Source organism: Phalaenopsis equestris, unplaced genomic scaffold (assembly GCF_001263595.1).
Source record: "Phalaenopsis equestris unplaced genomic scaffold, ASM126359v1 Scaffold000171, whole genome shotgun sequence".
NCBI lineage: Eukaryota > Viridiplantae > Streptophyta > Magnoliopsida > Asparagales > Orchidaceae > Phalaenopsis > Phalaenopsis equestris.
Genome location: NW_018164613.1, coordinates 242,349 through 255,700, shown reverse-complemented (window position 1 = coordinate 255,700; position 13,352 = coordinate 242,349). Strand labels below are relative to the sequence as shown.

Genomic DNA, 13,352 nt, shown 5'->3' with positions numbered 1-13,352 from the left:
AAGAAGATATCTCTCACTTTCTCCTTCTCCAACACTCTTACAAAAAGTTTCACACTAAATCTCACCACAAAAACTCTAAATTATGAAAGAAAAATCACTAATTGACTCCAATATGGTGGGGGAATGAAGATGGATTATAAAAATATAGCATGGTGGAATGTTGTAGAACAAAAAATGAATGTAGAGGAGCCCATTTTTTGATGAAATTCAGCCCCAAATAGAGCCCAAGGCCAGTTCTCCAGACCCCAAATAAAGCCCAAGGTCGATTCTCGAAGACGTGCCTCCAAAAACTCTTCAAAAATTGTCCAAATACATCGAACCTTCTAGAAATGGAGTCTAAACCACCTTTGGCACCGTCGCCGCTAGTCTGGCGCCGTTGGCGCTAAGTAAAAATCCTCTAACTTTTGGTTGTTCTACGCCGTCAGCGCTGACCTTGGTGCTGTCGGCACTGAGTATTTCCTCAAAAATGTCATTTATCCTGCAGCTTTTGCTTGTTTTGTGCCGTTGGTGCTGACCTTGGCGCTGCCGGCGCTGAGTATTTCCTCAAAATTGTCATTTTGATTTTAAATTTCATCCTTTTTACTTCCTTTTTGCTTTAAGCCCTAAAAATCAACAACCTGCCTTCTTGCTTTAAGGCCTAAAAATCAACAACCTGCAAAAAAACATCAAAATACCTTCCATTAAAGTGCAATATCACTAAAAATAAGTATAAAATATGGGTTTAAAATGCATATAGATCTATTAAGAAAATACAAGGACAAGACAACCAATAGGTGTCAATTCTAGACTTATGTCAGACTCATTGATCAAAATCGTCTGAAGCATCATTATTAATTTATTTGAGCTCGTCCTTCATTTAAATGTTTATCTTCTTTTAGATTAGGACGTTAATTGTCAACCGACCAAAACATACCCTAACTCTAGAAAGAAGAAGACACTGTAAAAAGTAAACCATAGATTGCTACAATAACCTAACCATTTTAACTACAACAATCCTATAAAATAAAGTTATCACATTCTAAGCTTACTATAGTAACCCAAAAACATGCAGCAAAATTCTATTGCAACCTGCTGCAACAAAAAATCATCTACTTATCCTAGCAAGCGTCTAGCGAGCAAATAAAATAATCACGACACAAAAACAAATCTACTCTTATGACAACTTAAGTGTTAGTGCTTTATGACATCTAAAAATGGGTGAATGTGAAGTGAGAAAATTAATCAAATTTTATTTAAGATGACCAACAATCAAAGTGCTCATAAAATTCTGTCATCCAGGGATTGTTGGTGTTTTGGATCTACTTAGTCAGGAAAATAGATAACATGTTCTGACTAAAGGACTCTTATCAGTAACTATGGGTTTCATAATCCAATAAATCTTCATAAACTCGGGGGTTAATTATTATTGTTCCAGTTATGTTTTATTCTATTAATTTATTAGGGGTTTACTTTTCATTTTAATATTTTTGGGTTGTTATTGAGTTGATGAATTTTATCTTACTTTGTTGTTGTTTGAATTTTAATCAATTTTATTTTTAATCGGATGTCATTTAATGAATTTGATTTTTATTAGGATTGCCTTTTGGTTAATTTGATTTTTACTAGGATTGTCTTTTATGAAGACCCTAGTTAAGATCCCATGGCTCCATCATCCCAGAGTCGTTAATGTTTGTGTTCTGTTGGGTTTTGAATATTTGGAGGAATCTTTGTTCTCAATCATGAGCTACCTCATCCAAGACTTCCTCACACACCGGGGTTAGTCCAATTAAGTTTAAGATTAAGTTTTAATGTATGTTTAGGGTTTATTTCAAGTTATGTTGAATTTGTAACTTATACTTGTGCTTTACTCAGGTTCACTTGTTGTATTTTTAGAATGTTTAATGTCCAATTTTACATTTATGTTCAGCTTTTGTTCTGTTACTCAGTGAAGATTTAGTTTGATCATTAGTTCTATGTGTCTTAAGTAATTTTGATTTAGGTGGTTTGTTTTATTTGATTTGGGATTTCCTTAAGTTTTTCTTAATACATGAGGGGTATGTTTATAAACATGTTATTCTTGATCTAAGCCGCTCTGTCTCAAGGTGTGGGTTGTTTAGTATATTTTAATGTTTGTTGTTGAACACTTTAGAGTGATTAATTAAGGGTTCTAATCTTTGATAATTTTGTTTGTTAAGTTTTGACATGAGTTTTATGTAATTGTTTGGTTATCCTTTGACTTGTTAATAACTTTCAGTTAAAAGATTTGAGCTTTAAGTTTATAAGGTTTATCATGATTTCATTATTATTAAATTAATTATAATAATAATAATAATAATTATAATATAATAATAATAATAATAATATTATTATTATTATTATTATTATTGATTTTATGTTATTAAATTGTTTGATTTAATCTAATTTTGTTATATTTTATTATTCTATTTAATTTTAACCTTTTTAGTTCAAGTTTTATGAAATATCGGCTTTCTTTAAATGTTTAAACTTAAGGGTTAATGAATTAGAAAGGATGTAATTTTCTTGTTATTTTATTTATTATTTTAATTTAATTTTTTGAAATTTTCATTAATTAGTTGTGATTAGATTTTGAAGCTTTTATGATTTTATGATTTTATGATTCTAGTGTGCTTAATTAGATTTTTAATACATTTCTTCTTATTTTATTTATTATTTTTAAATTTTAATTTTAATTACGATTGTGTTAAAATGACTCATAAATTCTACCAAAATTTTTAAAAATATTTAGGTGACGAGTTAATTATTAGCTTTTTGATTTTGGTGTATTAGGGTTAAGAAAACCTTTATGATACTTGTTTTCTTTGAATAATTACAATTTTACCCTTAAGCTTATCCTTAGAGTTTGACCTAAATTTTGACTTATCATTTCATCTCATGTTTTAATTAGGTTTAATTTCTAAGATGTTAAAGGTTTAAGTTACTATTTTAAATTAATTTTAGAGACAAAGGGTTAAAATGTGATTTTACATTTTTATAAATATACCACTCACTAGTTTTAAGTAATTTTATTTAGCTTTAATGGGGAAAAATATTATTTTGATAAGTTTACTGGATTTTACATCCTCTTTATTTTCCAATCAACTTTATACTTTCTAATTTTTATTTAATTTTTATATTTATTTTTGTGATTAATTGTTATTTTCATAGAAATTTAGTGTTTTTTATTTAAATGATGTCCTTTGACCTTAGAAACATCAGGAAATATTCAAATTTCCCAAAATTTTGATTTAAAATTAATTTTTCATAATTTCTCAAGTTTTTTAGGGTTTTAATTAATTTTGCATAATTTCTTAAGTGAATAATTTAAAATTGGTGGTTTTAATTTAATTTTCCTTGTGTGAATTAATTAGTGGGTAGTTTTAATTTTCCTATGTTAATTTAATTTAACTTTAGTTGATTTGATTATTTGAAAGTCTTATTTTATCATGTTTGGTTCTCGGTTGGTTTAATTTTGATTTTATTTTGTCGGTTTGAATTTTTTTTATGGCTTAATTTTTTATTTAACTTTGGTAGGGTTTAATCATGTTGATTTACATTACTATTGATTTAAATAAAATATGGATTTTAATAGGTTGAATTTTTAATAGTGAACTTATAGGATTAATTTGAATTTGATTCCAATACTTTTAGTTTTTGTTGAGATTGATTGATTTAATTCCATTATGATAAAATTTTAATAGATTTTAATAGTTTGAATGTTGTTATACTTAAATTTAATAGATTAATTTTTTTTATGAAATTAATTTAAACTTTGGTTGATGTTTATTTTAATAGATTTATTTTTTTTTTTATCTTTAATTGGTTTAACTTAATTTTTTGTAGATTTAATTTTTAGTAAAATAATTTTAGTGTATTTGATTGAAGTTAGTTTTAATGACTTTGATTTTGGTTGAAATTAAGCTTAATGGATTTATTTTTGTTGATATCAATCTTATTGGATTTTATTTTTGTTGATGTTGATTTTAATGGATTCTTAAAATTTTATTTTTGATTTTGTTCAATTTTAATTTTATATTTATATTTAAAATTTTAGTTGGCATTCTTTTAATATTAACTTTTTATTAAAGAATCAGCCCCATCATTGCCCAAGGTGAGCGACATACCCAATTTTCTCTTTTATGAACCAAAAAAAGGGTTACCAAAGGAGTCGAGAAGAGAAAGTGCTAAGTGTGTAAGAGTCCTAAGTCTTTAGGGTCAAAAGATTGCTTAGGGCATTTTCAACTTTGTGGGTACTCAACTTATGTCTTAATGACTTTGTTTTAACCAGCTCAATCAAATGTTAAGGATTTGAAGCCAAGCATATGAAACTCTAAGGAGTGAAGAAAAGTTTGAAATTTTATTTTATTTTTGGTTCCACGACTAGTCTTCTAGGATAGCCTCTAAGCCAACCCTAAAGGCTAAGCCCTAGGCTCCAATGAGAGGAAGGGTATAAAGGCTCTCATATAAAAATGAGGTCAACTAAATGTGGAGTTTGCTAACCCATAGGTGAATTTATGGGCTTTACATAGAAATGTGGCTGCTGATATGAGAAATGAAATTGAGAAACTTTTGAGATATACCTAAAAAAGTTATAAAGGCTGATAATTTAGTTACAAGAATGGAAACTGGTTATAGGTAAGATTTAGTTCAGGAACTGGATGTACTTAATGATCAAAACCTATTAAATGTTGCAATACAACAAGAAATAATTTTTTTAAACATAAATCAAACTATCTTAGTAATATAAAAGTTTATAAGAATACAAAATTCTTCAATGGCTACATCAAGCATAGAAGGCAAGCTAATGACATCCTTAAAATTGAAGAAGAGAATGAAAAATGGATCTACTTATAATATGAAATTATTGGTAGTGCAATTAATTATTTTCAAAAAATTTCTCAGAGGTTTGAGGTTAAGCTAAGGGAGATGGATAATGATGTTTTACCATATGTTTCTGAAGTAACAAAAAACCCTCAACTTTGCAGCAAACCTTTAGATGAGGAAATTTGTATTGCATTAAACACTATTGACACCAATAAGGTGGTTGAACTGGTTGATTTCACATCTATATTCTATATTCAATCTTGGAATATAATGAAGAATAATTTAACTGCTATCATACAAAAATATTTTTTGGGGATCTCCATATAAGTACTTTACAAGCTCAATTATTAGTCATATTCCCAAACAAAATTTCAACCATAAATGGGAGAATTTCAGGCCAATCCCCCTCACCACAGTGATTTTAAAATATATCAGTAAAATCCTTATCAGTAGACTCCAACCCATTTTAAATAAGCTGATAAACCCCCAACATATAGCTTTCATTGCTGACAAACAGAGATCAGATAATGCTCTTATTGCTCATTAATTACTTTATGATATGGGTTGAAAATGTAGAGGTGGAATGACATGATGAAAATTGATCTCAGGAAGGCATGTGATACCATAAATTGACAGTTTATTGTTACTGTTTTAAAAGCGAGAGGTTTATTTTGGATTTCTATAACTTGATTTTGAAGAATTTATACAAAAACTATAACTTTATACTTATAAATGGGGCACAATAAGGACATTTTAAAGCTGGGAGAGGATTAAAACAGGGAGATTCAATAAGATCAACTCCTTTCATCTTTATTATTGATTATTTATCAATAAAGTTGAACCAAAATATCAAAACACATATTCTATGGTAGATTAAAAATCAAGAGCAGTGAATCAGCCTCTCTCCTTGCTTTTATAGATGATTTTCTTAACATCTACATTAAAATAAAAATTTGATAAGAATGCAACATTTTGTCTCACTTTGAAAATGTGTCAGGTATGCAATTTAATAAAAGCATGTGGGCAAAGGGATTAAAGTGGAAAAGAAGCATTGGATTACACGGTTTTCTGGCATCAAAATTAGTTACCTCTCTATGAAGCATTTGGGTATTCAGCTGCACACTTTTAGAAGATTAAGTTTTATTTTTGGTGAAGTATTACACAAGATACATAATAAGATATACCCTTCTCCTGTGTGTTCTAAAAGTATCTAGTTTGATAAACAACATGTAAATTAAGTTAGAATGAATTTTCAATAAATTTCTTTGGGTTGGACATGGGCATAGGATTTACTGGAGTACTTGGGATAAGTTGTGTAAGCCAAAGAAAAATTTTGTTCATGGGGTTAGATCCTTGAAACAATCTATAAAGATCAAAATTTGTAAGTTGCGAGCTAAGTTGAGAGAAAAAAAAGGGTTGTGGGCTAGTTTCATGAAGAAGTGATATCTGAATAATCCTCATCTACTCACATGCACTCTTAAATTGGGGGATTCACTGGTTTGGAAAGAACGTTTGAAAATAAGAAGTAGAGTTGAATATATCATTGTTTGGGAGTTGTTTGAATGAAATTTGAGCTTTTGGCTTGACGACTGGTCTTTTTTGGGGCCCTTTAAAGAATGTTGTCGCGGTGAAGTAAATTTTGAGCTTATTTTGTCTGATTTTGGAAATATGGCAATTGGAAAGGGTATGAACTCCATAAAACTTTAAATAATGATATGGTTCAGTATATTATTGATATTACAATTGATGAAATCATGAAAGATATTCTCATGATCAAACGGCTCCCAATTGCTCACTAGCTAAGATTATTACGAACATGTTTCACAATACTTAAGTTGTTGATAAGGGTGACCTGCTCTGGAACACCACACTAAAACCATTTCAGTCTTTTTTTGATTGGAGAATGCACTTTCACTTTCTTATATTGGATGACATACTCAAATTAAAATGCCTAAGATTACCTTCTATTTGCCTGCCATGTAGGCCAAAGGAAAAATTTTTCTCATTAGGACTTCACTATATATTTGGAGGAAGCTTACTTAATGTTTCAACATTTTTCTGCCTATTGATGATTATAACTCTTCAGATCAATGTTTGTAAGGTTGTAGGAGGAAGAACATTAATATATATCTTCTTAATTTCATTCCTTATATTAGCTGTTGGTTTGTTTGGATGGAAATGAACTATAGAAAGCTTCAAGAAGGAACAAATACTGTTGATGAAGTTCTTATAAACATCAAGCCTTTCATTTTTAAAGCCACTACATTCAATAAATCCAAAAAGGTTCTTGTTGGAATGGTGGGCAGACTAAAGGATTTCAATGTTTCATCCTTTTTGGATAGGCATACTCAAATGTTATATTGGATCAAACCTACAAACCCTTATATTAAAATGAATGTGGATGGGAGCTACAACCTTGTTATTGCTGGTACAGGTGGACTTCTTAGAAACCAAGAAAGAGAATGTCTGATTACAATTACTTCCAATTCTATCATATTAATAATCCCATTGTTGAAATGGTTGTTGCTTTATTTTATATCCTTATTGCTAAAAAAATTAAATTTTGGAACCTAATGTTGGAGTTGGATTCTCTGTCCACTTATCTTCAATGTGCTTAAGAATTCGAGTACCACCTCTTTAAGGACAACTTTGTCTAAGGCGATTCGAACCCCAGACCTGATGGGTATTATACCGTGGATGTGAACTAATACAGCATAGATAAATGGACAAAGAATCTAACCGACCAAAATATACCTTAACTCGTATAATAGCCTCCGACTATTTCTTTTAACATATATAGACACACACACACACACACAGCTCTCTCTCTCTCTCTCTCTCTCTCTCTCTCTCTCTCTCTCTCTCTCTCTCTCTGTGTGTGTGTGTGTGTGTGTGTGTTGGTTGATGGGGTTCACTGTAAGTCCCATCAGGTCACGGGTTCGATCCCCAGTGGCGCTGGGTTCTCGAATATTTTGGCACATGGCGCAGGCACTTATTATGGGGTCTAGCGCATAAGAAATCAAAATTTTTCTCTGCTATATATATATATAATGAAAAAAAAAAACCGTAGTCAATTCATCTAATCAGCTAATATATTAACATAAATTTCTATTTTATAAATAGCTAATAAATATTATTTTGTTTATATGTTAAAATAAAGTGACTAATTTTGGAAAATAACTTAATTAAATTAGAGCATGGAGTTAAAGCCCGCAGGAGGTTCTTCGAATTCAAATTTCGAATTAGTGATCAAGTTTCCAACTTGTAGCCAGCGGGGACCACGACTGAATACCAACGGTCTTTTGTGCCGTGACGTCGACCGTTAGGCTTTCCAAGACGCAGTATAATAAAACCTTACCGTTGTCTCAAATTTGAATCCCTACAGAAATATCAAGATCCCGCCTCCTTTCCTTCTCTTGAGGAGAACTAGAGCCTCTAAAATCAGATCCAATCTATCTTCCCGAATTCTCTTCTTCTCCCCTTCACAATCCGAACCCTGTTCACAGAAAGAGATGGCGGCCACCAACATTGGAATGATGGATGGCGCATATTTCGTTGGAAGGAGCGAGATTCTGGCGTGGATCAATTCCACCCTCCAACTTAACCTCGCTAAAGTTGAAGAGGTTGTTTGATCTTTCCAAAATCTCTTCTTTTTTTTAAGAATTATGTTCTAGAATTAGACGATTTGTCATACTTTTTGGTTGAGTTAGAGTTGTTGCTTTGCAGGCGGCGTCTGGTGCGGTACATTGCCAGTTAATGGATGTGGTTCATCCAGGGATGGTGCCGATGCACAAAGTAAACTTTGACGCCAAGAATGAATACGAGATGATCCAAAACTACAAGGTTCTGCAGGATGTGTTTAACAAGCTCAAGATCACCAAGGTTTTCCTGAAATTCCACATTTTATATTTTCTTGACTTTCTATATTTTAATAATATGTGGTGATTTTGGTTATTTTGTTTTTTCTTGAATGTCATTCATACCGTATGCCTACGCCTGTTCATGGATGTGGAAAAAGAACTATATGGGCTGTTTATCCTTGAATGCGTAATAATTCCTTTATACCATTAGAAACATAAGGGGCTGTCTGACAACCGATTTAGCACCGGATTTAAATTGCAAATCCCTAAAATGTTCGACCTTAAATCCCAGATTTACTAAATCTCGCACCGACGGATGTAAGTTTTTTGTGTGAATTTTTGGGATTTAGTGAATTGGTTGCCAGATAGTTTTCAGGATTTAACCTATCTAGAAATTTAGTAAATTCGAATTTATGAGATTTACTAAATTCTAATAACTTAAATCTCATTGGTTGTCAGACAGCACCATATGAACTGTACCATATGGACTGTTTATCCGTTCAAATAAATTTATAAGCAGGGGTCTTTCTAGTTTCTTGATGGCTGTTTTTTCTGATATCCGTTTTCAGCATATTGAAGTTAGTAAGCTTGTTAAAGGAAGGCCTCTTGATAATCTGGAGTTTATGCAATGGATGAAGAGGTATTGCGACTCTGTGAATGGCAGCATACTAAAGAAGTAATTTCTGAAACCCTTTCCTCAGCCCCCTTCCCTTTTGTACTTTTTTTTTTTATTAACATTTGAGATTATCTGCAAGCTATTCCTATAGTCTAACTTTTCTTCTGGTTGCTACTGGATATATCCTAAATTGCTGTTTTCAGGTTTAGTCTCCAAAATCTTATTATGCTTTTTCTTGTTTTTTTTTTCTTTTTGGTTTTGTTTTCCTGCATTTGATCTCTATGTTTGCTCAAATCATTTTAGGCCCAAATATGCTGATCTGTTATTTTTAACAATGAACAATATCTTATTTAACAATTATTTTTTACTTTGATATGAGAATAACAATTATTTATGACTTTGATTTGAACATATTCTATAAAAACCATTGCTGCAAATTTGAAAAGCAAACTTCAAATAAATGGTGCCGAATCTAACAGTTAGATTTGAATATGATTCCATTAAAATTTTTTTTAAAGGAGATTAAGGTTCATCATCTTAATGTATAAAAGGTTGCACTTTTACTTGAGATGTTTCATGCAATAAAAAGCTTTGTAGGACTTTGGTTTGAAGATCAAATGACAGAGATTTGATGATAGAGCAGAACACTACAACAATGAATTCAAGGAATTATGCACAGGGAAGACGCATCCAGGAACACTGCATTAGGTTGGTGTATAAATAAAAATTTTGTAAGAAAGAACGAACAGCACAAGGTTGTATACTGGATTGATTGAAGTATGCTTGATGGTTTTTACTGCGTTTTATTTTTGATCAATAATTGCCCGCTTTTTATTCGTGTTATAAGCTACCAGAAAAAAGTGTCTATGCAGAGATAAGCCTTTTATTGTTTAATAGTTTTTTTAATGTTGTTGATGTGAAATGTGAAACCTAATAGGAGTCACTTCAAGAGTAATAGTGGTAGTTAAAATTATATTTTCATTTTTAAGTGTTGGTCTAGTTATGCAAGAGCATAGGTCACGACAAGTTGACATGTGATCGAGAATATTGAGCCATAAATATGGCTGAACACTCCCAAGCTTGAGTTAAAGAAATCTAGATTAATCTTTACATAAAATACTTTTCTTTGAGGCTGTGGATGAAATGAGCAATTCGAAATAAATACAGGAGCTACGAAATGGTACAAGGCATGTTCCTATGATCAAGGAGGAACACCTCAACAGTTTAGTGGCCGTCTTCATCAGATTATTTTCTTTTCCAAATCTCTTCGAGCTCCACACATCTAGCACTGTTATGAACCAAATATTTGAATCATATTTGTATATCTAGTCTAGTCTAACATGTTTATTTTATCTTTTTGAGCGGCCATGGATGTATGTAATTTCATTGATTCATATAAATCTCTGTTGTTTTTCTAATATTTTCTTATAGATTATTTTTTCCTCTCATGTCCTTAGTTCATTTCCTCGCCAAACGCAAAATTTGAGATTATGATAGATGACAACACCATCATTTAGTCTCACTATGACATTTTACAGAATTAGTGGACATTTACTGAGCATTAGTGTCTTAAATGATATTCCAGCTACAATGCCTTGGAGAGACGAGATTCCTGCAAGGGAGGAAAGGAAGTAAACAGGAAAATCTCAACGACACAAGCATCTTCCAAAACATCATCTATGGGTGCTAGAACTAACTCCTCACTGCCTAACAAGAAAAGTGATACTAGTTCAGCTAATGCACCGCATAAAGCATCTAAACTTTCAACAACAGCTGAAGCAGATATTTATGATGAGCAGGTTGTAAAGATTCATTTCAACAATTCAATTATGTTCTTTTTAAGGGTACTATATGTGGTTTGATAATTTCACAATTATGAATGCAGATTACTGAGATGAAGCTATTTGTTGACAGCCTTGAGAAGGAAAGAGATTATTACTATGCTAAACTAAGAGACATTGAAATACTCTGTCAAAGTCCTGAAGTTGAGCATTTGCCAGTAAGAGACAAAAATGCTTTCTCTTTCACTATATTTTTATATTCTAATAATGTTTTACTACAAACAACTATTTACTGTCATTTCCTTGCTCAATCGCTGCATAGAAAGTTTACAACTACGTACAGACCATACCACCTAATTTTTATGTATTTACATATCTAACACCTAAACTTTAATTTTTACATTTACATCACCCAAATCTTTACATCACATTATTAATATCACCATTTTAACTTTTAAAAAGTGAAATGAACCTTTTCATGCATAGGTAAGGTGTTATGTTGGTAAAAAATAATGTTTTAGTGTTAGATATGTAAATACATAGATATTGAATGGTTTGTGTTTAAATCTTCCAATAAAGAAGCATTATTTTTTCCTCACTACTTTGTGACATAGGAATACATAGGATTCAAATGGTATATGTAAATCTTCAAAAAACAAAAAAAAAAAAAAGCATTATTTTTTCCTCGCTACTTTGTGACATTTGACATAGTTAAAACATAGAAATACATAGGATTTAAGTGGTACATTTAATCTTAAAAAAAAAAGCGTTATATTTTTTGCACTACTTTGTGACATTTGACAGATAGTTAAAACTATTCAAGCGATATTATACTCCACCTATGATAACGGCTCTCTCTTGGAAGAAGCACAATTGATGATATCGCAGAAAGATCAGCATTCCTTGAGTCCCATCTTAGAAAATTCAGCGGAGCAAGTGAAACAGGAATCACAAAAGAGAAAGATCATCTCAAGTCCTGAATCAGATGTGTTCAGGAGCTCAACAACATCAACATCACAAAGACAACGCCTTTCTGATATCTCAGAGTTTCATCACTGTGAATCGCCATTAACAAATTTCTGAAGATCAAATTCCAAGGAAAGGTTTGGGGCTTTATAATGAATGCTAGATTGTATTCTGCTTTTATATTGTTTGTAAAGCTAAGTTTATTGCTTCCTGAATGTTTCTTTTATTTATTTATTATTATTATTATTTTTTTTTTTGGCAGCTTAATCAACCGGATGTGAAGATCCAGGTTATGTCTAACTTTGAGGCATCTGTTAAATGAATCATTTGTTCGTTTGGTCATATTCTTGCCTAAGATAGAAGACAAGCCTTCTACTTGTTAGTTTTTGATGTAGTAGAATTAGTCTTTAGTTATGAATTGTTTTGCAATTTGTGTTTGTTTTGTCAAATTAAACCATGTCTAGTGGAAGTGGGATTTTTCCCTACCATTTTTACATATTTACCTCATTTGATTTTTTTGGCAGTGCTTACTGTTTTCTTTTGGATATATTTACCATTTTTGGTATTGTTGAATTCAGATCTATCCAGTGAATCACACCCAAGGAATAGAGTGTAGTAAATAATTGGTTCTTTTAAGAATGGCCGATTAATTCTATATTGTAGAGATGACCCTCCTTATTTATAGTAAAGGGAGTATGAAAAGAAAAATTACTTGTTTGTCACTACTTTTAGTTTATGTCCAGGTTTTGGAGTGCCCTTAGAGTGACACGAGTATGCAAACTTCCCAGATGTAGGGTGTGGAGCACAGGTTTGGCAGGCCGAAATCCCTTCGTTTGATTATTTGGCTCCCCAATTTTTTATCTTTTTCTTCCCCAAGTGGCTTAATCATTCATAACCTGCACAACATAATAAAACACCTTTCCCACTATTATCATAAACATGCAATTAAATATGAATTCTAACATTTTTCATCTACATCAAAACCTCCCAAACTTACCTATTACTTGCCCTCAAATCATCTCAACAATAAACTCATATGGATGAGGGTTGTCGTTCTTGTTCAATAAAGTTATGTAATAGTCAATACAAGTTTTGTAAATTCCATCATTGATTTAATTCATATGTTGGTCTCTAATAAGCAAAACTTTTCCTTAATTCACTTTTTCTCCTCAGCATAAGCAATTCTTAACCCACCCAATTGTGTGACTAATATATTTTCATTAATCAAAAGTGTTTTGAAACAGATTAATTATAAATTAAACAACCTCATGGCCCTTAATTTCTTCCTTGCATGTAGGATCTCAATAT

At 31.3% G+C, this 13,352-nt stretch overlaps 1 protein-coding gene across 1 annotated transcript; it reads left to right on the top strand.

Annotated features, from left to right (window-relative positions):
• The first annotated feature begins 8,132 nt into the window (after nucleotides 1–8,132).
• On the top strand, nucleotides 8,133–12,545 carry LOC110022137 (microtubule-associated protein RP/EB family member 1C). The gene is made up of 7 exons (XM_020720943.1): nucleotides 8,133–8,444; nucleotides 8,548–8,703; nucleotides 9,251–9,357; nucleotides 10,883–11,096; nucleotides 11,183–11,296; nucleotides 11,883–12,181; nucleotides 12,307–12,545. The coding sequence occupies exons 1-6, from the start codon at nucleotides 8,334–8,336 to the stop codon at nucleotides 12,159–12,161; spliced, it is 981 nt and encodes a 326-aa protein (XP_020576602.1). The 5' UTR covers nucleotides 8,133–8,333; the 3' UTR covers nucleotides 12,162–12,181; nucleotides 12,307–12,545.
• The last annotated feature ends 807 nt before the right edge of the window (nucleotides 12,546–13,352 follow it).

Coding starts and splice junctions, on each gene's coding strand:
- LOC110022137 (XM_020720943.1), top strand. CDS start 8,334: ATGGCGGCCACCAACATTGGAATGATGGATGGCGCATATTTCGTTGGA. Junction 8,445..8,547: donor ACCTCGCTAAAGTTGAAGAG/GTTGTTTGATCT, acceptor GTTGCTTTGCAG/GCGGCGTCTGGTGCGGTACA. Junction 9,358..10,882: donor AATGGCAGCATACTAAAGAA/GTAATTTCTGAA, acceptor ATGATATTCCAG/CTACAATGCCTTGGAGAGAC.